The sequence below is a fragment of the Vombatus ursinus genome, unplaced genomic scaffold (genome assembly GCF_900497805.2).
Source record: "Vombatus ursinus unplaced genomic scaffold, bare-nosed wombat genome assembly UNPS02014845.1, whole genome shotgun sequence".
NCBI classification, from domain to species: Eukaryota; Metazoa; Chordata; class Mammalia; order Diprotodontia; family Vombatidae; genus Vombatus; species Vombatus ursinus.
The window spans coordinates 6,001,222-6,027,218 of NW_020954623.1; the positions used below are offsets into that span (position 1 = coordinate 6,001,222).

Sequence of the window (25,997 nt, forward strand, 5' to 3'; positions counted from 1 at the left end):
TCTCCTCCCCTCCCCTCTCCTCTCCTCCCTTCCCCTCTCCTCTCCTCTCCTGTCTCTCCCCCACACTCAGGTACATAACACTAGATGGCAGGTATTTCCACAAGGGGTAGGCAGTGGTTTCAGTGAGGGCTGCTTTACAGAGGTGATCACCAGTTGGAACAGTCAGGAAGGACTGTCCAAGAGTTTTAAAGGCATGGTCAGACTGCGTCAGTCAGACAAGGATGGGAAGAGCATCCCTGACCTAAAGGTGGAGGAGGAGAGCATCTTGTTAAGTTGGATCTTGGAACACAGGAAGGGGTAGAGTGCAAGGTGCTGCTGACAAGGTAGTTGGTGCCCGTTTATAGAGGCCTTGAATGTCAGGCCGTTAGGAGGCAGTAGGGAGCAAGGGAGGCATCGGAAGAGAATTGGGGCACGCTCAGCCCTGTGCATGGGGAGGACAAACCGGGCCTGGCGTGAAGAGCAGGCCAGAGGCCAACACGTAGGGGTGTCGACAGCGATAGCATCTTCTGAAATTACCCAGGAGGTGCGGGGTCTGTTACTAGGCCACGTAGGAAGCTGCCTGGAGGATGAGTAGTGAGGTAGCTGAGCTTCTGGGGCAGGGCAGGGCCTCTGCGGGGGCGGGGGGACATGCTGATCTCCCCACCCCCTGCCCCTGGCGTCCGGGTCCCAGCAGGCTCCAGGAAAGCTCCTTGGCACCGAGGGTCTAGACTGGCGGGTGTGGCGAGGGCCTGTTGCCAAACCAACAGGGGTCTGTGATTAAAGGCGGGGGGCTCCCGTGCAGCCCCCTTTCCCGCCCAGCACTATTGCTCATTGCCCTGAGATCAGGTCTGGAAGGTGGCCTGGCACAGAACCCATCCTGGAGGCCGCCTTCCCTGCAAAGGAAGGACTCTGGTGGGTCTGGCCTTCGGGCCAGCTCTATCAGAACCTAACGGTGGCTCATCGAGGACTCCCAGGTGTGCTGGGGGGAAGGACCCCGCAGGCTGTGACTGTCCTGCCGTTCCCACAAACCCAGAGGCTTGAGGGGAATGGTCCCCAGGACTGTCTCGAAGGAGGCAGAAATGGGAAAAGGGGTATGGTGGTCGGGGCTGGTTTTCTAAGAGGTTGTCACACAAGGTACAGGGCTTCCAATGGACGTTCACCAAACAGGACGCGTGGGAGGCCACACGGTGCCAAGGGGAGAGCTGCCCCAACAGCCAGGCAGACCCGGGTCCGAGGCACTTGGGAGAACCTGTCTGAGACCGTTTCCCTGCCTTGGGGCGATAGCACCAACTCGTGAGTGCTAGGCGGATGGAAGGCGTTAACCTGGCCAGAAGACTCAGGGAGGGTTGGTGCCAGTGGGCCCTTGGCATCACCTGCCAGGATTCTTTGCAGGGCCAGCCTCAAAGCATACCAGGGCAGTGAGGAACGGCGTGCCCGAGCAAATCCTGCGGGGCACAGACCAGAGGGCACAGATGGAGGCTCAGGTGGCCTGGTCCTCGGCGAGGCCGAAGGTCGTGGACAAGGTCACTGGGAAGTGCCAGGCTCTGCTGATGTATACATCTGCTCTTAAAGGCTTGCCATGTCATCCCTCCGACTCCCCCCGACAGCCCAGGCCATCTAGGGCAGACCATTTCCGCAGATGCCCAAGAGCCGGGCGGCCCCCAGCATCCCTCTGGAAGCCACGCTCAGGCTGGGTGGGCCCCTGGAGGGTCCCAGGTAAAAGCTGTGGGGTGGGCAGGCGCAGCGGAGAATACCAAGCCAGCAGTGCCTGCGGGGCAGAGCCAGGGACAGATGCTCGCGCCTGCGGGCCCTCTCTGCTCACACTGCCCAGTGTCTTGGGGGAGGAGACGGTGGGCTCTTTATCACATGTTGTTTTTCGGACCCACAGTTAACAATCCAAAGGCTAGAAGGCAGATTTGTTACAGCTCCTGACATAAACATCTCCTCATAATAGCGTCTTTTCATCTACTGCGTCCCTGCGTCCGTCCCAGCGGCTTGAGGACACAAGGGGCCCATTGTGGGCTGGGATAATGGCTGCACAGTGATGTCAGCCCCTCAGGGGCCCCCGCAGTCTGGGTTCGCTCTCCCCAATCGGGCCGAGGGGCCCGGCCAGCCGCCCGATGTGCTCGTGGCAGCGGGATCGGGGCCTACGAGCAGGGCTGGCGACCCGGGGGGTCAGGGAGGCTTTGCAGCGGCGTGCTACAAGCTGGCCAGCGCCCTTCCTGGGGAGCAGGGGAAGGGGAAGCCTGGTCCTGGGCAGCCCCGGTGAGGGCTGTAGGGACATATGAGCCTTTTATGGAAATGTCTCTGCTTGTCCGGCGCAGTCCCCAGATTGCCTTTATTGAAAGCTGCCCAGCGCTTTGAAGCTGGTGATGATCCATGATTCCTTGGGGGCGGGCACCCCTCACGTCCCCGTGAGCTGCTGTGTCGGAGACATCCATCACGGGGGCGGGCAGCCGGGGGACGAGCTCGGCCTGGTCCTCCAAGGACGTGGACGGTGGGCCTCTGCTGGGCCGGGCCCGCCAGCTCCCACAGCCCCTGGAGCCCTCACGGCGCTCAGGGAAGGCTTAGATGAGGCCACCATCTTTGTCTGGAAGTGACCCCACCTTCTGGTCAGTCTGGTGGCACTTTCTGCCAGCTCAGCACCATTCTCATCTTCTCACGCCATACACACACATCTAGTCACTTTGCAAATCTGATTGCGCCACCTTCCCAAAGTCCCTAATGCTCAGCCCCTTCTCGACACTCTCTCCAGTCCAGGCCCTCACCTCCTCCTGCCTTAGTCTTCCCAGCTCTTGTCTCTCCTCACTCCCCACCCAAGTGATGTCCTTGAAACCCCTGTTCAGTAACCTTCCGTGGCTCCCGACTCCTCCTGGCATGTAAAGGCCCTCACCCTGCTCAGTGCGCTGATCGGTCTGGCCCCTGCCTGGAATGCTCTTCCCAGCCCCTCACCTCCTCCTCCGCAGACCCCTCGCCTCTGTTTTCTCTCTCGCAATGTCTCCACTGATAGAACGTCTGCTCTTGGTGGGCAGGGGCCCACTGGGCGCTCTCTCCCCTGGCCTGGCGAGGGCTAGGACACATAGGCAGATCGATGGCCGATCGATGCTGCCAGCACCCATTTCTGGGCACAGATACCTCATGGAGGACTGCCCGGGGAGCTCTGGAGCCATATCTTTTTCTCTGTGAAGTCCTGGCGTCATCGTCCACAAAAGAGCTGGCTGCCCGGCATGACAAGGCCCCGGCTTCTGCCTGTGCCCAGGAGACCGTAGGCCTTCTGTCCTCATCAGGAAGCAGAACCGGTACCCAGGGGCATGGAGACCCCCGACTCAGTGACCAGTCAGGTGCCATCCAGAGATGGAAAAGACGCAGCCTCTGTCCCCGAAGCGCTTCCGGTCTGCTGGACAGAAAACAAGGCCAAGCAGCCGTGCTCCGTGGCTCGCCTCCTCAGGTGGTCGTTACAGGAGGATGACCCCCGGCCAGGGCTCGTGGACGAGGGAGAGATTCTAAGAGGGCCGGGGAGGAGAGCCGGGCATCTGGCCCGGGGGATGGTCCAGGCAAAGAGCTGGTGGCAGGAGATGAGATGCTCCACAGAGAGGTGACCTTTATGAAAGAAGTGAGACCCAGAGATGTCAGGGCGTGGCCACTTACACAGACTCTCCAGAAAAGAATTCATGCTGTCCTGAACATTTTCTAGGTCCCTGGTCAGGTGTGCTCACTGCTGCTCTGGTACCGAGGTCAGAACAGGAATCTCCAGGGGCCTAGGGTGAACACTGGCACCTTTTCACAGACAGCAGAGGGCCAGGGAAGGGAGTAAGCATTCATTAAGCCCCTACTTAGGCCAGCTGGGAGCGCTGTTGTGCATAGAGCGCCAGGCCTGGAGTCAGGAAGACTCATCTCCCGGAGTTCAAATCTGGCCTCAGACAGTTCCTAGCTGGACCTGGGCAAGCCACTGCGTTCTGTTTGCCTTGGTTTCCTTATCTGTAAAATGGGCTGGAGAAGGAAATGGCCAACCGCTCTAGCATCTCTACCAAGAAAACCCCAGATGGGGTCACAAAGAGGCAGACACAACTGAGCTGGTGCCTCCTTTGTTCCAGGTATGGTGCTAAATGCTTCACAGATACCTTGTTTGATCCTCGCCACAACCCTGGGAAGGGAGGCTGTCATGGTTCCCACTTTACAGTTGAGGAAACTGAGGCAGGCGGAGGTGAAAGGCCCAGCACTCTAGCCCCTTGCCATCAAAGGACCCACCTGACCTTCAGAGTTGGATGTTTGCACTCGTGGCCTCTTGGCTCACTCCCCAAACTGATTCCTGTGCCTTCTTGTGCGTCCTATTCGTGGATGTGAAACGGTCCTTTTGATCCCACAAGTCTCCATTTGGGGAGTGTCCCTCAGCGCACTGGAAAGGGGGGAGGGTCCATCAGCCTTCTGAGGACCACGGAAGCAGGCTGGGCAGGTGGAGGTGGGGGGCTCAGCTGTGGGGCGCAGAGGCTTCTTCTGTGGTCCAAGCCCATCAGAACCAGTTGGGGCTTGAGAATCAGACAGTTTCTGGGGGCAGGGACGCGGGGCACCGGAATTTTAGTGAGGAGGAAGAGAGGGGGAAAGACTGTGCCTGCACTTTGCCATGGGAGGAGGGGTGTTTCACGTGTGGGCAGCTGGCTGGAGTCCAGCCTAGAGCCCCCAGCCGGAGGCTGGCGACTTTCAGAGTCTGTGTGGAACACAGCGCGTGTGTGCTGAATGCGAGTTCGGAAACGGGGCTGCCCCATGGGCTGGGGGGTCCCCACTCCCGCCACCAACTTGCAGGGATGAACAGAGGGATCCAGGCCGCCCGCACTGCCGGGCCGCAGGGGAGAGCTTGGGCGCTCCTTATCTTCCTGTCCTTCGGGGGTCTTCTTTGTTACCGCTGTTGTTCACTTTTCCCAGCCCTTTGGCTTAGAATCAAGCCCGTCCGAGGTGGGCTCCTCCCCAAGGAAGCGTCTCAGCTCCACCGTCCCAAAGGTTGTTTGTCCAGGGAGCTGGCCTGGATGTGCCTATTCTCATGACTCATTTTTCCTACTGGACACGATCCATGAACGGGCAGAATTTGAGCGGGGGCTTGCTGGGGATGGAGGGCCATGAGCAGCACCCCCCACCACACACGCACACGCACACGCATGCTGCATGCATGGACCTCAGGTGCTGGAGCATGGCACGGCCCTGGAGGGGTGGCGTCCTCACAAAAGTGTGAGGGGCCCCCCTCAGGTGCCTTTTGTGATGCTCAGCTCAGACTTTCTGCTCTCTGGCTGCGTTGGTTCTGAAATAATGCCTGTGAGAAGGTGGAGAGCGTGTGGCCGCATCAGCCCCGCTGAGGGCTCCCCTCTGCTCCAGGAGATTTCCTCTAAGATTCTTTTCATGGCTTTTTGGGATTTGAAGAAGGCCGAGAGGCCGGCTTTGGGCGATAAAGGGGCTCTCAGGGAGGGATCGAGGCCGAGGAAGCAAACAAGTGAGTGCCCGGAAATGAGCTCGGGCAGCGGGTGGGCGCAGTCTGGGGTTGCCTGGAATGTGCGATGAGCCAGGCGGCAGCACCTCATTGACATTCATGAGCCGCCGGTTTTCTTTGCCGAGATTTATCATTGACAGCCTCTGTGCCGGCCACTGCCCTTTCTTTGCAGTCCTCCGGGCTCCAGCTTTCAGGCCCCTGTCTTTTACAAGCCTGCCCTTTCAGCTTGCTGGGGATCGGGCCTGAGCAGGGAACATCTGTTTGGGGCTGAAACCAGGCAGGCCCCGGCGGCATCCTGCCCCTGAGCAGCTCTTTGTTTCTCGGGCTTTTGTTCCTGATTTCATGCTATCAGAGGGTCTGCATGTTTTCCTGCGTGAAGTTGTCAGGGGCATAAAAGCCTTGCAGTAGGGTCACATTTAGAGGGATGGGCATGAAAAATTGGTGGAGTGTATTTGGAAGCCCACCCACCCACCCACCAGTCCTGGATCTCTCCTGGGGACCACGAGGATGCTTTGAAAGCCAGGAGGTGCTTTGGAGATGCCACAGCGAGCATCCTGGGGTGTGACGGGGGCGTTGGCCTGCACTGGCCGGAGGGAATGACTGCCCAGAGACGGGCTCGAGCGGCGTCTCTACCGTAGGCACGCTCCTGGTCGGGCCGGCTACCGCAGACACAAACACACCTGCTTGTGCAGCTCAACCCAGGACCCACGGTCCTGGGCAACAAGTGAGTGCTCACCGCTGCCTTTTGCAAGAGAGCCCGAGGTTGCAGGCAGCAGGAGAAGCCGGGGGAGCAGGTGGACAGAGGGACGCTTAATTAATTTAATGGGATGTTCTCCTCCTGTGGGAGTGTGCTGGGGGATGGGAGGGCTGCTTTCCCCAGCCTCTAGTGCCTGAGTCGGGATGATTCTGGAGCAGCTAGGCCCAGCACATCTAAGAGGCAGCCTTCACCTCTCTCTCTCTTCTCACATCTCCACTGCCCACTTTCAGTGGGCTTCTTTTTAAGGTGGTGGGCACAGAGGTCATTGTGGGGGTCAGCTGGGAAAAGGCCAGCTCCCAATCCTGGTTCTCTCCATGGTGGCTTGGGAAGAGCCCGTGCGCTCTGCAGAGCCCTAACTCGACTTGTCTGTTGGGCCATCCCTTGGAAGGCCCGCTTGGGTTGCGAGGCGCATGCCCGTGACAGCTGATGTCTGTGGGAGTCCCCAGGAGCGGCCTTTCCCCATGTCCTGGGTTGGCCAAAGCAACGTGAAATCCTCCCTGTCGGCTGGCAGCGGAGTGAGGGCATGGCCCAGAAACGGCCCATCAGGAGCCCCGAGCACTGAGCTCCCTGGGCCTGGGTCAGGCTACATTGAAGGGTTCTGCTGCTCTGTTTTCTGGGCACTTTGAAGTGCCTGACAGAGTGCTTCCTTCTCAGCATCCCTGGACGACTGTCCCTCGGGTCTATGAGATTCCCAGGCCCTCAGGCAGCTCTGCTACTGACGTGGCACTGGGCAGTGATGGTGGGCGGGCCACACATTGCAAGGGCAGAAACAAGCTGCTTTTTCATACCTGGTGCCTTCCCCTTGGTCAGAAGGGGAGACCAGGGGCCTCTGGATGGCATGGTGGCCAGCTCTGGGTCTGAGGTCTAAAACCAGGAGCACCGAGTGTGGGAAGGCTATGGCTCTCTAGGTGGCCAGACACGGCCTCTCACACAGGCACCATACTGGCTGCTGCCTGGGCGTGGTCTCCTGTCCTGCCCGAGCTCCCAGCAGCAGCCTTGGATGGCCCCGCATCCGGGGGTGGGGGGAGGAGGGCACCTCATGCTGCCAGTTCACCTGGTTTGTCTTTAGAAAGCCCAGCTGCACAGCCTAAGCCCGCTCGACACCTCAGGCATCCCTGGGCAGCCCTCTCTCTGCTCCCTGGGCCATCGGAGCAGCAGCACTGGCTATGTTAAACAGTCTGGAGACAGCTGGTCCAATTGGTTTTAATCTGCTGGCTAAAAAGTCAACATCCACCTCTTTGTCCCACAGTCACCAAAGTGACAGCTACCCGGAAACAATGACCCTCCTCATTGTGCACAGGGCGCCATGTGGCCGCTGGCCACCCCTTCCCAGCACTGCTGCTCCCCTTAAGACAAAGCAGCATCTGGTGAGCCCTGCCCGGCTCCAAGGCCCGCTCTGGCCATGGTGCCTGTCCACCAGCCACACCACGCTCAGAGGGTGAACAGAGGTCAGGAACCACTGGGATGGGTACTGATGGGTTGTGCCAAGCCCTTGAGGGGGCCAACCTGCGCCTCTGAGCATCATCCTTGGGCACCTTGTCAGCTGTCACACGCACAGCCGGCATAGAGAGGGGCCCTGGCAGATGCTCCACTCCAAGATAGGGCTGGGAGGGGCACCGCTGCTCGGAATGGTGCAGCCTCTAGGTGCTTTTGCATGTGGTGGGGGCCTCCCCGTTAAGGAGCTGTGGGGCCTCGGCCTCCTCAAGCGCCCGTGGTTTTCTTGCGGGAGCCTGAGCCCCAAAAGGCACTGAAGGACCGCACCAGGTGATCAGTGCCAGCGTCTGCTTCTGTGGAGCGTCTCTATGTTGGGGCAAATGCCTTCTGACGCGGGGTGTCTTCCAGCCTCGTCCAGGAGGGAGCATCGTGGCCCCGAGTTGAGTGTTTCATGGCGGCAGAGACCAACTCTGTGATCTTCTTGGCCGAGTCTCGGGCCGGCTGGCCCACGTCTAACTGGCCTCCCATCCCAGCTCTCACACCCTGTGTGTTCCCGCGTCATGCATCCGCCCCGTTCTTCCTGAGCTGTGGGTTCTCTTTGTAAATCCTGTCTCAGCCTTTTCACCTGCCCTCGCTGCTGGGCCGTGTGCTCCAGGGGTGCCGAGCTACCCTCCACCTCTCAGCCCACCCCGGCCAAGAAGCGTTCCCAGGCTCAGCCACGGCCCCTCTTTGGGGGGGCAGTCCGTGATGACGCACCCCCCTCTGCCCTTAACGTTTGTTAGGTTGCAGACTCCATGCTCAGCACCAGGGATACAGAGAGACAAAAGCACGCGTCTGCCCTCGTGGAGCTCACAATCTAACCGGGAAGACGGCCTGCAAGCAAAACCCTGCCAGGATAAACCGGAAATGATTCAAAGTGTTTGGAGGGCCCCGGAATGGAGAGGGGCAGGGGGAGCTTCCTAGAGAAGGAAGCGGGGAGGTCTGTCGTCGGAGCAGAGGGGGACAAGCATTCCAGGGATGAAGGGAGGCCAGCAGCCCCGGCTCGATGAGGACATGATGGGGAGCACGGTGTGAGGAGCCTGCAAAGGCAGGGGGCCAGTGAGGAGGGTCTGGGAAGGCCAAACAGCATGTTGTAGAATTGGGAGCCGCCGGCGTCTCTGAGGAGGGGGAGACGTGATCAGGCCTGGGCTTTCGGAAGATCACTTCAGGGACTGAATAGAGAATGGACCTCCCTGGGGAGAGACCGGAGGCAGGCAGACCCACCCTCAGCGGCAGCTCTTGCCCTGGTCCAGGCATGCAGGGACGAATGTCTGTGCCAGGGTAGGGCCAGGGGCAGAGGAGATATCAATGGATCTTGGCGCTAGCTTGGCTCTGGGGGGTGAGGGAGAGCGAGGGGTGCAGGAGGCTCCCTCGTGAGGGACTGCGAGGATGGGGGTGCCCTCCAACCAGAGAATGGGTCTGGTTTGGACCCCTCAGGGGTGACAGGTCTATGGGACATTCAATTGGAGGTGTCTGAGAGACCTCTGGAGATGAGATGAGGCTGCAGAGAGACCGGGGCAGGAGAGGGAGGTCTGAGAATCCTCAGCAGAGGGAGGGTCCTTAGGGCCAGGAGAAGCCGAGATCATGGCTCACACGTCAGCACTGCCAAGAGAGGGTGGGAAGGCAAAGTGTGTGAGCCAGTGTGCTGTCCCCCCTTCCCCGTGCTGATCCTGCTTCTTTTTTTATTTATTTATTTTGAATTATCAACAATCACTTCCATATGCTTTTGAGTTTTAAATTTTTCTCCACCTCCCTCTCTCCCTTCCTTTCCAAGACGGCGCACAATCTGATATAGGCTCTACATGTACATTCCTATTAAACATATTTTCACATTAGTGATGTTGTAAGTAAGAATTAGGACCAATAGGAAGAACCACCAGAAAGAGGAAACAAAACTCAACAGGAGAAAAAAAAATAGCAAACAGTCTGCTTCGATCTGCATTCAGACTCCATAGTTCTTTCTTCGTATGTGGAGAGCATTTTCCATCACAAGGCCTCTGGAGATGTCTTAGATCTTTGTATTGCTGGGAAGGGTTAAGTTTATCAATATTAGTTATCACACAATGTGGCTGTTATTGTGTCCAACGTTCTCCTGGTTCTGCTCACATCACTCAGGATCAGACCATACAAGTCTTTCCAGGTTTTTCTGAAGTCAGCCTGTTCATCATTTCTTATAGCACAATAGTATTCCATTACATTCATATACCACAACTTGTTCAGCCATTCCCCAGTTGATGGGCGTCCTCTCAATGCCCAATTCTTTGCCACCACAAAAAGAGCTGTTATAAATATTTTTGTACATGTGGGTCCTTTTCCCATTTATATGATCTCTCTGGGATACAGCCCTAGGAGTGCTTTTGCTGGGTCAAAGGGTATGCACAGATGTATAGCCCTTTGGGCATAGTTCCAAATTGCTCTCCAAAATGGTTAGATCGGTTCACAACTCCACCAACAATGCATTAATGTTCCAATTTTCCCACATCTTCTCCTACATTTATCATTTTCCTGTTTTGTCATGTTGGCCAATCTGATAGGTGTGATGTGGTACCTCAGAGTTGTTTTGATTTGCATTTCTCTAATCAATAGTGATTTAGAGCATTTTTTCTTATGACTATAGATGGCTTTAATGTCTTCATCTGAGAACTGCCTGTCCATATCCTTTGACCATTTATCAATTGGGGAATGACTTGTATTCTTATAAATATGACTTAATTCTCTATATATTTTAGAAATGAGGCCTTCATCAGAGAGATTGGTTGTAAAAATTCTTTCCCAACTTTCTGCCTTCCTTCTAATCTTGGTTGCATTGTGCTTTTGCATTGCTTGGCTTTTTTTGTGCAAAAACTTCTCAATTTAATGTAATCAAAGTTATCCATTTTGCTTTTTGAAATGTTCTCTATCTCCTGTTTGGTCATGAATTCTTTTCTTCTCCATAGATCTGACAGGTAAACTATTCCTTGCTCTCCCAGTTTGCTTATAGTGTTAGCCTTTATATCTAAATCATGAACCCATTTTACTGAGCCTGCTTCTTCCTCAGAAAGGTCTCTGGGGTCCTCCCAGCTCCAAAATCTCAAATCTTTTGTCCTAAACAATTCAGACTAGAGTGTGTTTGACTATCTGTATGGGCAAAAATTCAACATTGTTTGGTACAGTAGGTTTGAATTTCTATTTATTCTTGGATTAAAAGACCTAAGCCTGTCTTGTCTTTAGGCTGTGTGTACATGCGTGTGTGAGCGTGTTTGTGTACACGGATGTGCCCGTTTTCTTCATTCAGGTTGCCAAGGGCTGTTTCTGGCTATCCCATCAGCGCCGACAGTCAGCACATGCGCACACACACACGCCAAGCTCCTTTATTCAGGTGCCCTGCTTCTGGCTCTCCTTACTCACTAAACTACAGTGGCTCCCTGTTGCTGTTCGACTCTTTAAAGCCCTGCCCAACTTGGCCCCGGCCTAGGTCTCCAGCCTCCACGCTCTCTGCTGTCCAGTCCGACCGGCTTTCCTGCTGGTCCCCACCTGCAGTCCTCTCTCTCCATCTCTGCATGTGGACTGGCCAGCCGCCATGCTAGGAATGCCCTTCCTCCTCATCCCTCCCTGGAACAATCCTCCCCTTCCTGCCAAGCTACCCAAGTGCACCTTCTACAGCAGTGCCTCTCCTGACCTCCCCTGCTACCTCTGCCCTCCCGCCCTGAGGGCGCTGTTCCCTCCTGTCCCCTTCCCCACCCCCAGGAGAGAAAAGATGATTTCTCATCTCTGTGCCCCTGGTGCCCATCAGGCAGGTGCGGCGGCAGTCAGCGTGCCTAGGGATCCGTTCCCTGGGGCCTCGTGGGGACTTGTCGCTCGGCTCCCGAACCGCTCTGGTTCAGGTCTGGTGGGCTGCGTCTTGTCCCACGTGGGTTCCCTTGGAGGAGCCCCAGCTTGTGTCCTGTGGCCCAGAGGCACTTTCCCCTGATGGTCTCTCATCACAGTTGGGGTTGATGATAATAGCAACAGGAAATGGCGGAGCGTCTTGGTTGGTCCTTGGAGGTCGGGACGCTGCTGGGGAATCTTTCTTTGCCCACCATCTTACCTCCCCTGGGAGAGATGGGGCTGAAATGTGGGTCTTCCGGGCTCCTGGTCCAGCCCTGCCCACCAGGCCACACTGCCCTTGGGTTTGCTGAGGAAGTGCCTCGGTTAACCAACAGTATGTTTGAGTAGAATGCCTGTGTGTGCCCTTGGAGGAGCCCTGGACTTTCAGCCTAAGGACTTCAGTTCAGATCCCGACTTGACCCTCGTCACTCGATGACTGAGGGCAGTTTGTTTAGTTGAGGGTAAACTCTGCCCTTAGCATTGGCGCTTAGGGCTGTGGGAGGGTCCAGTGACTGGCGCCTCTCGTGGGTCCGAGGCCTCCAGCACTGCTCTTCTCCATCAGGATTCCCCTTGGGAAGATGGCACATCACGCACAGGGTAGTGAAGAATGATGGCCCAGTGGGCTGGGACAGGAGAAGGGCCTTACGGTAGCACTGATTGGGTGCCTGCTGTGTGTGGGGCCCACCGTGGTGGCACCACTTCCTGGAGAGCGAAGGAGAGAAATCTGGCAACAGGCAGTATGGAGCAGTGGGCACCACTCTCCTGACTCCAAATTGAAATGCCGCCTCTGGGCAAGCCCCTTGCCCTCTGTGATCCCTAACCCTAACCCTCAGCTGTAAGGTGACACCGCGCAGGCCGGCGCTGAAGCCCAAGGGGTGTCAGGTTTGTCGAGGGCTTTGTCATACTTCCTGTGACACAGAAGAGGCAGCTCTGTGGTCGCCCGAGGAGAAGGTGGGCCGGTGTCCCTTTCCTGGAGGCCAGGGTGGATGGTGGGCCGGGTCCAGGCTGCCTGGGTCAGCAGCACCTACGCTGCCTCCAGGGATTCGTGAAGCCCGCTCTGCTGGAACCAGAGGGAGCTTGGCGTCCTTCCTTCCTAGATGAGGAAGCCGAGGCAGAGTGCTGCCCGCCGGGCCCAGCGGCTGCCTTTCTCAGGGCCCGGGAAGGCGGATTGGGGGATGAAAAGCTCATTGCTTTAAGTGAAAAGCAGAGCTGCAGAGCCGCCAGTGTTCTGGGCGGGGTGCCTCACAGGCCTCTGTACCCCCCCCCACTGGCTCCCCTTCCAGGACCGCTGATCTTGTCGCTTTTCATTTCAAGAAGCCAAAGACCTGGGAAAGGATGGTGTTGTGATAGCGTTTTCACTTTTTCCCTTAAGAAACAAAAAAACGGAAATCCCTTGCTAAGCTGGAAAGGCGCCCAGCCTGGGGAGGTTTCTGCATGGCTGACTCCGGCTGTGGGAGAGCTGAAAGGCTCTGGGGAAGGGGCCGGCCCCCGCGGGGACAGCGAAGAAGGGGGCAGCCCTTGGCAGCTCAGACTGGATTTGGGAATGCAACAAGTGACCGTGATTGGGGGGTGGGGGGCATGTGGGTGAGTACATGGGTGCGTAGGAAAGCATGTGTATTCTATGTGAGTCTGCACGTGTGTGAGGGCAAGTGTGTGCAAGTGTGTATTCTGTGTGAGTGTGTGCAGGTGTACAAGTGTGTATTCTCTGTGAGTGTGCAGGCGTGCAAGTGTGTGTTCTGTGTGCGTGTGTGCATGTGTGTGAGTATGTACAGGGGTGTGTGTATATACACGGAGTGCGTTCTCAAGAGCTGACCAGATTTCCACTCACTGAGCAGGGCCTGGGTCTGGAGATAAAGCCCCGGGGCAGAGAAGGTTCTCAGGCAGATGCCTTGCAGAGGGAGGCTCCCCCTTGAGTCAGGCTGGGGAGCCCCTCTCCGAGGCCCATTCACTCCAGAAAGCTGCTTAAGCCACTTAAACCCATTAGCATTTGGATGCTGGCCTTGGAGGGGGGACCCCATTGACCCTCACTGGGAAGGCGGCCTGAGTGAAGGCTGCAGCGACTTGTCAGGGCTTTAGAGGCGGCTTTAAGCGGCGGTGGCAGCGGGCGGGCGGGTTTTCCGCTTTGGTACGTGTTCTAATCTGCTGCATGTTTAAAGGCAACCAGACTGATTTGTGACACATGAGTCCAAAGGCGCTCTTCAGGAGCTTGACCCAATTAGCCGAGCTGTGCCTAGAATTTCAATGCCTGCCATGGAGGGATGGGGTTAGTAGGGGCTACGCTTGGGAGATGGCCTGCTGCTGGCAGATGACCTCGTTGGCGGCTGACTGCCCACACAGCCAGATGGCGAGATGGGAGGTCATTCCTTGGCCAGAGAGCTGAACCAAGGCCTGAGACAGATCGACGGGGGTGATGTGAGGACAGAGACTTTAGTGGGTGCTGAGAGAATATGGTAGAAGCCAAAACAAATTCTCAGCCTCTACTGGGGTACCAAAACTGCCCCCCCACCATAGCATCCTTACTAGTAAAGACCTTGTAGGCCCCTTGACCTAATGGTGGTAAAGACCAGTCCTTTTCCACAAAAGCTGGTGTCCCCAGACCCTCCAAGCCTGTGGGCATGTCTTTGTTTCCAGGCCAGGCATTAGCTCTGACACACTTATTTTCCAGGACCCTGGGGCCTTAGTGTTCACACTTCTCCTGGGGGAGGGGCAGGAGAGCCCACTGTGACAAAGATTCATCTTGGAACACGGTGCCAGGAGGAACACCTGCATGGACATGGCAGGAGCCCCCGTCGGGAGAGTGTGCAAGCTCGTTTCTGTGCCAGAGGGAGAATCCACCTCCCACCTCCCTCTTTTAGGAATTTCAGGCCGGCATGAGCCATTTGCTTGTGAATACCCTGCCCTCACCTGCCAGGATGCTTCTTCCCAGTTTTCTTGTTTTCATTGTGTGTGATATATCACAGCAGGCTTACATCGGAGGCCACACCCTCCAGCCTTGCATCCAAGATGAAGTGCCTTGAACCCCAGCCCCTACCCTGTCTTCTGACTTCCATGTTCTGCCCTTCATCTGTCACCTGTGCACTGGGGGCTGGACTGTAGCACCCTGAGGCCAGAGGCGGGGCTTGATGATGCCCCGGGCACTGGGTCTCTTCCCTAAAACCGTATGTGTGCCCGTGGTGGATGTTTAACAAATAAATGTTGCTCTGCAAATAGATAGCAGTGGATTGCACTAACAAGTTAAGTTACAGTTTTCAAAGGCAGTTGTGTGGTAAGTCAGACTCAGCAAGTTCCATGTGTCTTCAAGGGTTCTGATGGGCCTTCAGTGACAGTCCACAACCCCTGGCCCAGGTGAATAGCATCTTCAGGTGCTAAAGGACCATGGAGAGCAAGAGAGGAACCACAGGCCTGGAGAAGGGCAGATGTCCCCATTTCAAAAAAGGGAGGAGAGTGGAGTCTAGACCCATGGCTTTGAATCCTGAGAAATTCTAGAAGGGCCATTAAAGAGAAGCTTAGTGCACATGTGAAATAGGACGCAGTGGTCGAGCAGCCTGCCTGAGGTCAGCAAGCACAGGCTGGGCAGAGCCAGCTCCGATCCTCTTTGACAGGGATGCTAGCCAGGTATATCAGGGGAATGCTGCAGATCTTGGCAAAGTGCTGAACAGAGAGGACTCAACAGGTGTGTTTGGAGATCAGATTGAATGGCTGGACCGAAAGAATGGTCATCCACGGGTGGATGCCAACTCAGCCTGATCCGCAGTGTGGTGGGTGGACAAAGCCAGGATGATTTGGGGTTTCTTTCAGACGTGATAGTCCCACTGACCTCCACCCTGTCGGAATGGATTGAGGAAGCTAACAAGCATAGTGGATAAAGCATTGGTCTAAGATTCAGAAGACCTGAGTTCAAATTCTGCCTTAGACATTTAATAGCAGTGTGACACAGAGTAAGTCACTGAACCTGCTCAGCCTCCATTTTCCCATCTGTGGAACAGGAACAATAATAGTACTTGCCTCACAGGCTCTTGTGAGGGTCCCATAGAGGAAAGTATGGAGAGCGCGTTGTGAATCGAAATGTGCTCTGGGGGTGTGGGCTCGAACCAGGATCTTGAGGGGACAGAAGACAAGGAGGGGCTCAGCCTGGGATGTGTTGGCAACACTCCCTCCACCAATTTCAGTTGGCCCCTTCTCTGCGGGTGCCCAGGTCCCCACAGCCAGGGCCTGGACCCAGTTCTCTAGCCTCTGCCTCATCACCCAGCTTCTCCCTTCCTTGGCCATTGCCGTGATTTCGGCCCTTCTGGGTCATCCTCTAGGAAGGAAGCAGAAGCCGGGCAGCCCCTGGAGGAGGACGGGGAAGATGGGGACATTCCCAGAGCCCAGGTCTGAGGAGGGTCCATTGGAGAAAGCATTTAGGCCAAAGAAGAAAAGCCGGGGGGTGGGGAGTGGTGATGGGGGAGGGGTCCTGTGGGGTGCAGATTGGCCTGGTTCTGCTTGGCCCGGGGCGGGGGCAGAACCAAGAGTAAAGGCTAAGGGGCAGGAGGAAGAGTGAAAAGGAGGTTTAGGTTCAGTGTGAGAAAAATGGCCTTCAAATACCTGCTGTTCTGGAGTGTCCTGGGCTGCTGTGGGAGGTGAGTTAATGAAGGGAGAAGTGTTTATGAAGCACCTACTATGAATAAGAGCTGTTATGTGCCAAGCCCTGGGGATACAGAGTTTTTAAAAATGAGATGTCCCTTCTCGGAAGGCGCTCCCATTGACTGGGGAGATAACACGTATGGAAAGCAGGCGGGGTGATGACTGTCACCCAAGGACAGGAAAAGTCATGTCTGATTCCCTGGTCTTCGTCTGGCTCGGTCTCCCCCATCCTCTGCCTCCCATACGTCTCCGCATCTCTGCTCACACAACCATTGGGTTCCTGGAATCTGGAGAGGCAGCAGAGCTAGGAAGAGGGCCGTGGGAGCGATCTGGAGTCCGCAGAGACCTGGGAGCACGTCTTGGCCCAGACACTCAGGGAGCGACTGCAGGCATGACCTCACTGAGGTGCTAGGAGCTGCCAGTGAGATGCCTGGCCCCGAGCACTATGCAGGCCTTAGAATGTAGTGAATGTGAGGACTGTGATCTGTGGAAGGAAGACGTGATCTGTGGCCGTGGGGGAGGATGGGTCTTCAGGTTTGATTGAGGCAGAGGCTGGTGGCCAGAGTGTAAAGGGGGTCAGGGACTGTGCTGTTTCCTCAGCATCCCTGAGCATGTGTGGCATGAATGCAAACTCCTCATTGCCACCAGGAGCATGAGCGCTGCACGTGTCAGGGCTGCCGCCAAGCTCTGGGTTCCGTGAGATCGCTTTGCCTTTTTTTCCATGCTCTGCCCATTACCGGGGCTGGGGGGGAGGCAGGGGACAGCCCCACTTCTCTCCATGGCAGGAACCTTTTTTTCCCCCTTGGTGACTCAAAGTCTGTCTGTCTGTCTGTCTGTCTCTGCAGACACTTTGCACAAAAGCCACAATGCAGACCATCCGCGCAGCTGACAGCAACGAAGTCGTCAAGTTAATATTCCGTGAATCTGATAATGATCGGAAGGTAGGTGCGCCACGGCTTTCCAGATCTCGGCGAGTAGGTGGGCGTTCCTGGGCCCTGCAATGCAGCCGCAGTGACTGGCACCTGCTTTGAGAGAGTAGGGGTGCCCCGCTGCCCACCTATGACCCTTTTCACATGGGGAGGCTTTTGGGGAAAAGCCTGACCACGTTCCCCGGAATCTCCCGAGCTCCTTCCCTTCCGCTTCTCCATGCTGGCCCAGTACACGTTTGGGTGGATGCTTTGCCCGTAGCCTTCAGCCCATCTGCCTCCCCTGTGAAGCTGGGCACGGCCCAAGGGCTTGGCTGGGGAGGTTGGGGAGGGGAGACGTGGAGGCCGCCCCATGCCCGCTGAGCCACTGTCCGGAGCCTGGCAGCCCTTGCCATGTGGCTGCGCTTTCTCCCCAGGTCATGCTGCAGTTAGAGAAGAAGCTATTTGATTACTTCAATCAAGAAGTGTTTCGAGACAACAACGGGACAGCGGTAAGCACCACCACCCCGCCCCTGCCCCCGCCCTGGTTCTGTGGGTCGTCCTTCCTGGTGGCCAACGCCCTCCTGAGCACCCAGCAAGGTGGGGAACCGCATTCTGATGCCTTCTTGTGAGATCAACTCTGGAATCCAATCCTGAGCCAGAAGCACGTGCAGCCCAAAGATAAACATGCCAAGGGTGCCAACTGGAAGCTTAGGAGCCTTTGGGCACACACCAAGGGTCTGGCACTCTCTTTTGTGTAAATAACAAAAATCAATTTAGAGTGAAGGATTTGTGTGTGACCACCACATGTATGTAGACACGCATGCCGGCCAGTGCACATGGGGATCGTACGTGCCAGCTGTGAGCACGGCCAAGTGGAGTCCACACCCTGCGGACATGTGGGGTCTGTGAGCCCCGTGCTTGGGACAAGCCCAGCTCTCCTGGTGCCTGGGAATACCGGGCAGGGTCTCAGGGTCTTCCGGCCCCCATTCCATGCCTGTGGTCTTCAGACTCCCCAGCATCCCTCACTGCTCCACCCTGGCCCGTTAGCTGCGCCTGAGAAATTGAACTGTGAGGGCAAAGCCAGTCCTTGACCACTGCCCGGGGTCTGGGAGGAGGGCTTCTCTCGGGCCCATCCTGGAGTTGAGGGTTTGGGAGGCCTCTGCCGGCTCTGAGACAGCCCAGGGTTCGGGAAGTGAGTGTCTGGGATCTCAGGAGAGGGTCTGAAAGGTCGATTTGTCTTGGCTTTTAACCCTTTGCCAGAATTTATCTGCTTCTTTCTCTGAACCTACTGACAGGATGATGTGTGTGTGTCCACACGAACGTGTGTGTCTATGCGTGCATGCATGTCTGCGTCTGTGTGTTTGCCTCTCTGTGTCCCCCCCAAACAAGTCTTTCTGATGCCCCAGTGTTCCAAGACTGGAGGATGTGAATCCCGAGCTGTCTTGAAGCTTTAGAATAGAAGGGCCACGTTGGGATGATTCAGGGCCCGTCTCGGCATTCACACCTCAGAAGGAGACGCTTGGTGTCTGACACACGGCAGAAACAAAACAAACTGGGTTGAGGGACAGACACAGCTGTTCACTGAGCCTCTGGCTTCTTTGATGAAGAGGGTGGCGGCTAGCATGAGGAGAGCTCATCTTCCTTTGGCCCCTGACCGCCAGAAGGTGGCCGGCTGGCTCTAAGAGCCAAGGTGGGGACTCGGTCCCCGGGGAGAGATGCCTTTTTCTCCTGGGGCAATAAGACCCAGGTGATTCCCCTGCAAGGTCACGCGTTTTCACCCTGGTAAAATGCCGTGTTTTCACAAGTGCCACATTTGCTTGTGTGTTTGTGGTTGTATGGCTTCCTTAAGTGGAATTTGATGAGGCAGCTGAAGGTAAAATTGCCTAGAGCTGGAACTGCAGAAGCCGGGTCTGCCCCGCGAGGCCGTCCACAGCCAGCCATCGGCCTTCCCAGGAATCCAACATGGCGATGACTTCTCTCCTGCACTCACCTTCACCGGCGTGTGCCCGGGCAGATGCCCCGCCGCCGCCCATGCTCCGCGTTTGAGGAAGCAGGAAACCTCCCTGATCCGCGGTGGCGGGCCAAGATGAATGGTGTAATGAGCCGCCGGAGATCATCTCATCTTCATGGTCTAGTTAAACACGCACACCATGGTCACGAAGAACAAACTGCCTCTCGGCGAGGATAAATGTCCCTGGGCCGAACTCGGCCCCCAAAATCCATCGCATCCTTCATCAACCACCGGGCTTGTACCAGCCTGACAGAAATTTAATTCAAGCTGGCTCCTGAAAATAATTATTGTATTTTAAGAGCAGTAATCATTGGTCGGGACATGATTGAGCATGTCCATGCCTATTGACTTTTTCTATGATTTATAGCTTTGTTTAGTCGATATTCCCATCGAAATTGTATAATTAATTATAAGTGGGGCTGTCAGGGCTGCAGGATGGAGAACCCTGATGAGTATTTGGGAAGATTAAATTTTCCTTAGCTGCGCCGATGCCAGGCTTGGGAATTTTCACAGCCCTCCGGCTGCTGGATAAAGATGTTTTCTGTGTGTTTAGCAACTGCTCGAGCTCCAGACCATTGATTTTTCCGGCCCTTTTTTTATCTGTGTGGTGTCTCTTCAGTAACAGTGGAATTTGTGCAGATGTGTTGGTCCCTGACAAACATTTATTATCCGGAGGCTGCTTCATCATTGTCCCCAGGCCACCCCCCCCCCCCCCCCCCCTTTTTTTTTTTCCACATTGTAATCAAGGAGACTGTTGGCGATCCATGTGAAAACCGTTAGTGGCTCTTGAGAAATCGCAAATAGATACAAATTAAAGATGCAGCAGTTCCTGATCATGTCTAATCAGAAGCGTTTCCAAGCCTCGTGTTTTCTGCCAACACCCCAGGAATGGTTTTCCTTCTAGGGCATTTATCCCAGTCTGATACTGTGCCATTGAGATCTGGCCCAGAGACCCTGGAGAACCAGGTTCCCCAAACCATCTGAGCATTCTGGGTCTTCCCAGGGACTCTTTAAGCTTGCAACAGAAAGCATTAAATAAACTACCAGGATTCACTGATAGTAAGGAGGGTTTACATGACTGCAAGGCAGTCAAAGGCACCAAGAGGGACCCCGATGGACCTGATGTATCTGCTGCCCACCTGCCCTCCCCCCACCCCGCCCTCATGGCTCAGCTGGGAAACAACATGACGTGCCTTTTCTTCTCCAGCTATCATATCTTTCCCTTGTAAAAGTTTACATTTCAAGACTGATGGGTGTGAAGAGAACAGTGCCACCAAAAGCCTGCCTAGATTTCATTATGTCTCTCTGATTCTTAAAATGACTGTTTATGCAGCACTGAAGCAACATGGATTTCATTTTCAGATGTCCTTGTCACTGTCCAAGTGACGGAGCCAGCATATGCCTCACCCCTGCAGGAAGGAGATGTGGCAGTTGGAGGATGGCACTAACCCCTCCCTACAATCCCCTGGTAGGCTAGCCAGGGAGATGCAGATGGGCAACATATACGGCCCAAGTGTGCAGGACCAGTGCCCAAAGCCTGATGGTGTATGAGTGACAGCAGGCTGGCTTGGGAGTTCCTAAAGTCAGGTTCACCCCAGACCCCTTAATAGCCTGCCCTCACAAGCCTTGGTATCCTTCCACATGGTTGCCTCTCATCTTTTCTCCACTTGATTTCGGATGCACAGTTCTGTCTCACTGGGAAGTCTTTGTTTAGGGACACAAAGCTAGGGTTTGTTTTGTTTTGTTTTGTTTTTTTAAATCTCACATTTCTGACCAAGACTGCAGTGGTCACTCTGAATTGGTCCAGGAGTTACTCAGTGCTGTACCCATCTGATGCCAGTCTGGGGCCAGGAGCCCTGGGCCATGCCCTAGTGGACTACTGAATCCTTTTTATTGGAATGATGTAGAATGAAAACACACTTGGGTTTCTCTCTGATGTAAATGAAATTTAAGATGAGTGACATTGACTTGATAATCCATTAGGACCGTTGTTCCTTTCCATGCCCACCCTGGATCCAGGGACTCTGGTGAACATTACAGGAAGGGGGTGGGGGGGCTTCAGGCCACATTTCCACATGACTGGGAGCTATGCTTGTGCAATTCAGAATTAATTTTACTCTGTCCATTTGGTACTCAATTAAATAGATAGAATGTGAGTAAAAGTTAATAATGACTTATGTGGAAATGATTGAATCGTTGAAAATTACTATGATTTTATAATCTCAGCATAGTCCAAAATGAAAAATGATAATTAGCTCATTTCTTCTCATTTGAAGCCCCATGCCAGCCGGCACTGCTGAGAATGGATGACTGTAGTGTGGGTCCAGTCTAGGATGGCGGGGCATGCTCTGATAGAAACACTGAATGGCAACACTAATGCCTGGTGGGATTTTCACATCCCCCACCCTCACACCCAGCCATGGGATCCACACCAATGAGGGTGGGGTTGTCAGGGGAGTAGGGGACACAAAGAAAGGCACTAGAAGAGGCATTTCTTCCTGACTACTGAGCCTTGCGCCTCTCCTGACTGCTGGGGACTCAGGCCTCACGGCCCTTGTGTTACTACCATTCCGTTTATCTGCTCACTTGCTGCCTTCTGTTTCACTCCCGTGGCGATACAAGCAGTGTGGTAGTGTGGTGCCCTTCCAGTTAAGATGGTGCCATGAAAGGCTGCTGAGGGCCTGGCTCTCCCGTGTGCTTCATTAGACTGTGGGCTCTTTCATGGTAGTTAGTTTTTGTGCAGGACATTAAGGTTTGCAAAGTTCTTTACAAATATTATGTCATTTGATCCTCTGTGGCATGGGTGCTATTATTATCCGCATTTTACAGATGAGGACATTAAGGCAAACAGGTTAAGGGTCACACAGCAAGGAAGTGTCTGAGGCAGGTTCTGCACTAAGGTCTTCCTGACTTCAGGGCCAACGCTCGACCCACTGTACCACCCAGCCTTCTCAAGAATCCACCTGCTCCTTAAAGGCAGGGACTGTTTTTGGCCTGTCTTTGTATCTCCAGTGCTAAACACACTTCCTGGCATGTAGCTAGTGGACTGACTGACTGATAGACTTAAAGAAAGATATAAAAATAGATCCAGACTGACTGTCTTCTCCATGAGTGTGGGAGGGGACAGAACCTGGCCCTGAAACCAAGGCTGAGCTGTCGAACAGAAACTGAAAATAAGAGTAAACAAAAGAAAACAGAACCCCGAAGAAATGCTGTGGATCACATCACACCCCAAAGATTCACCCAGGAGAAGAGAATCGTTCTGCTACAACTGCACCAGAGCCTCCCAGGCCAGTGGGCTGCAGTGGCATGTGAAAGAAATCAAGCAGGACGACGCGGAGGAGGGGGAGGGGGGAGGGGGGCAACAACAGCTCCTCTCAAGGAAAGAATTGGAAGGCATTCGGAACAGAAGGAGAAAACCTTCTCCAAGTAATGAGCTTCCTGAAAATTAGAATGGATGAACTAAAAAACTCCATCAGACATTTAGGACAAAAAAAAGAAAACGTAAACCATCTCACGTTAAAAGGAGCTGTCTTGGTTGGTTGTCCTTCATTCTCAAAGAGGACCAGCATGACCTCACCATGTCAGGGGCAAGGTCCAGTATGTCCACTGTGACTGACCAGACCAGCACGAGCTTGGAAGGCTCTGCCACAGGTCGGGCGCAAGTAGTCACTGTGAACATTAGGAGCGGACATAGCTCTAAATTTGAGCATCTCACCTTTCTTCTGAGCTACTTCAATTCTGCTTTGATCATAGCGCACACCTCTTTCTCTGATGAGGGTACGCCATGCTGGGCACTGTGCCCATGTCTCCCATGTCACACAAGCAGTTCCAAAGTGTTTGGGTTTTTTTTTTTTTGCTTTTTGGTAAGGTAATCGAGGTTAAGTGACTTGCCCAGGGTCACACAACTAGTAAGTGTCAAGTGTCTGAGACCAGATTTGAACTCAGGTCATCCTGACTCCAAGGCCAGAGCTCTATCCACTGTGCCACTTAGCTGCCCCAATTCCAAAGTTCTTAAGAGGATCTTGAGAGTACTGTTCTTCTTGTACTGTTTCTTCTGACCACTACGTGAGTGCTTTCCTTGCATGAGTTCTCCATAAAGTAGTCTTTCAGGCCAGTGTATGTTTGGTACTCAAACATTGTGGCCAGCCCATCAGAGTTGCGCTGTCTGCAGTGGAGTCTGAATGCTTGGCAGTTTAGTTCGAGAAAGGACCTCGGTGTCTGGCACCTTATCCTGTCAGGTTATCTTTAGAATCCTCCTTAGACAATTCGGACAGAAGCCATTCCGTGTCCTGGCCTGGTGCTGGAAGATCATCCAGGTTTCACAGGCGTACAACAAAGAGGTCAGCATAAGGGCTCTGTAGACCTTCAGTTGAGAAGTCAGTCTAATAACTCTCCTGTCCCACTCTTTCCTTTGGAGCCTCCCAAACAGTGAGCCATCTCTGGCAATGCATATGTCTGCCTCATTATCAGTGTGGACAGCCCTGGAAAGTACACTGCCAAGGTAAGTGAACTTACCCACAGCCTTCAAGACTTCTCCGTTTGCTGTAATTGATGGTTTCACATACGGAGGGGGTGGTGCTGGCTGGTGGGAACCTCTGTTTTCTTGCTGTTAATTGTTAAGCCAAAATTCACACAAGCAGCAGAGAAACGATCCATACTTTGTTGCATCTCAGCTTCAGAGGCTGCATTGAGTGCACAGTCATCGGCGCACAAGTCATGCACCAACTCTTCCTCCACTTTAGTCTTGGCTTGTAGTCTTTTCAGATTAAATAATTTACCATCATTTTGGTAGCTAACCTTGATGCCATTTTCATCCTCGTGAAGGCAGCCAGCAACATTGCTGAAAACATGCTAAAAAGCATGGGACCAGGGGCAGCTAGGTGGTGCAGTGGATAGAGCACTGGCCCTGAAGTCAGGAGGACCTGAGTTCAAATCCGGCCTCAGACACATACAACTTACTAGCTGTGTAACTCTGGGCAAGTCACTTAACCCCATTGCCTAGCCAAAAAACAAAAACAAAAACATGGGAGCACACACACAGCCTTGTTTCCCTCTTTTGGTGACTAGAAAGCATGAGAACATCTTCCATTATCCAGAACCTGTGCAAGCATGCCACCATGGAACTGGCTTACAATACTGATGAACTTCTCTGGGCAACCAAATTTTGCCATAATTTTCCACAAGCCTTCATAACTGACAGTATCAAAGGCCTTGGTCAGATCAATGAAAGGTCATTTAAGAATCCCTAGTCTCCTAGAAAACCATAGCCAGACAAAAAATATAGTTACCACATTTCAGGAAATTATGAATGAAAGCCAGCCAGATTTAGAAGGAAAAGTGAACTAGGAAGAATCTGCCAGTGATGTCCTAAAGGAAACCCTGAAATAAAAACTCCCAGGAATGTCCTAGCCAAGATCCAGAGCTTCCAGGTCAAAGAAAAAATACTTCAAGCTGCCAGAACAATATCAAATGTCTGGAGACTGCAGCAAAGATCAGAAAAAATCCTGGAATATGACACTCCAAAATGCAAAAGGTAAGTGTTTACAGCCCAAAATAACAACCTGCAAGACTGATTATAATCCTTCAAGGGGGAAAAAAGGAACCTCTCAAAATATAGAAGATTTTCAAGTAGTGATGAAAATGACTGGAGATGAGTAACTACTTTGACATTGAAACACAGGAGTCAAGAGAAAGCCAGAAAGGTAAATTCACTTGAACAATTAAAAGGGGCTGAACACTGATGAAATGCCAACATTCCAAGAGGAGAGAAAAGATACAAGTGTCCCTTCAAAACTATAATATACTACAGTGTCTTCAAGGGTTATGGACGGGATTCACTAGCACAGTGGGCCTGGGGCTCTTTATCCTCTGTTCAGATGGTCTTGAGAGAATAGAAAAGAGAAGAAAGGAAGAAGGGGAGGAATTTAATTGTTTTCATAGTTGGGGGTAACAAGAAGAAAATACAAACCTGGGGCAAGAGACAGAACAAACCCACTTCAGGAAAGTTGAATACACCCATGCCCAGAGCTTAGTACCGAAATTTATTAGACCAAACAGATGAATTAGGGTGGGGGGGGCGGCAGGGGAGGACAAGGACAAAGGAAAGTGAGGTTTAAGAGGGGAGTTATGTGGGGAGGGAAGAGTCATCAGCAAAACAAACTTTAGCTTCAGAAGTTGCATCATAAGTGACAATTAGAAGGATGGAAAGAAAATAAAAGTGTCAGTGATTGGAATCTGGGCAAGGCAAATAGAGGAGGAAGAGCAGTTTAGAAGCCAAGAACTTTACTTATAGAGAACAAATGTGGAGATAGTATAAGAAAGTAGTATAAAAGGATATGATGGAGAAATACAGAATTAACAGTCATAATTGTGAACATGAATGGGGTAAAGTCACCCATAAAATGGAATAAGTCAACAGTATGGATTTTAAAGCAGACTCCAGCAATATATTGTTTATTTAAAACATAAATTCATACAGAATGAAAATGAGCTCTTAGAGCAGAATTTATTAAACTTTAGGTGAATTCAAAAAAGGCTGGGCTAGCAATCATGACCTAAGACAAAGCAACAGCATATTTAAAGAAGTTAAACAGGAAAACTACATTGTGCTTAAAGGCAACATAGCAGTAAAATCCACCAAATTGCATAGTGTCTGAGTACTTAAAGGAAAAGATAATTATAGAGAGAAATAGCCTTCAAAACTTTAATAGTTGGAGGGGCAGCTAGGTGGCGCAGTGGATAGAGCACTGGCCCTGAAGTCAGGAGGACCTGAGTTCAAATTTGGCCTCAGACCAAACACTTGACACTGACTAGCTGTGTGACCCTGGGCAAGTCAACCCCAATTGCTCCAATTGCCTAAAAAAAAAAAAAGAACAAAAGAAAAACCTTTAATAGTTGGAACCTCGATGAACCCCTCTCAGA

At 53.6% G+C, this 25,997-nt stretch overlaps 1 protein-coding gene across 1 annotated transcript in view; it reads left to right on the forward strand.

Annotated features, from left to right (window-relative positions):
- Positions 1–25,997, forward strand: part of INPP5A (inositol polyphosphate-5-phosphatase A) — a 248,670-nt gene that overhangs the window by 194,328 nt on the left and 28,345 nt on the right. Inside the window, exons 14-15 of the mRNA XM_027840462.1 lie at positions 17,000–17,095; positions 17,497–17,571. Coding sequence (XP_027696263.1) covers positions 17,000–17,095; positions 17,497–17,571 — 171 coding nt within the window. The remainder of the gene's footprint in view (positions 1–16,999; positions 17,096–17,496; positions 17,572–25,997) is intronic.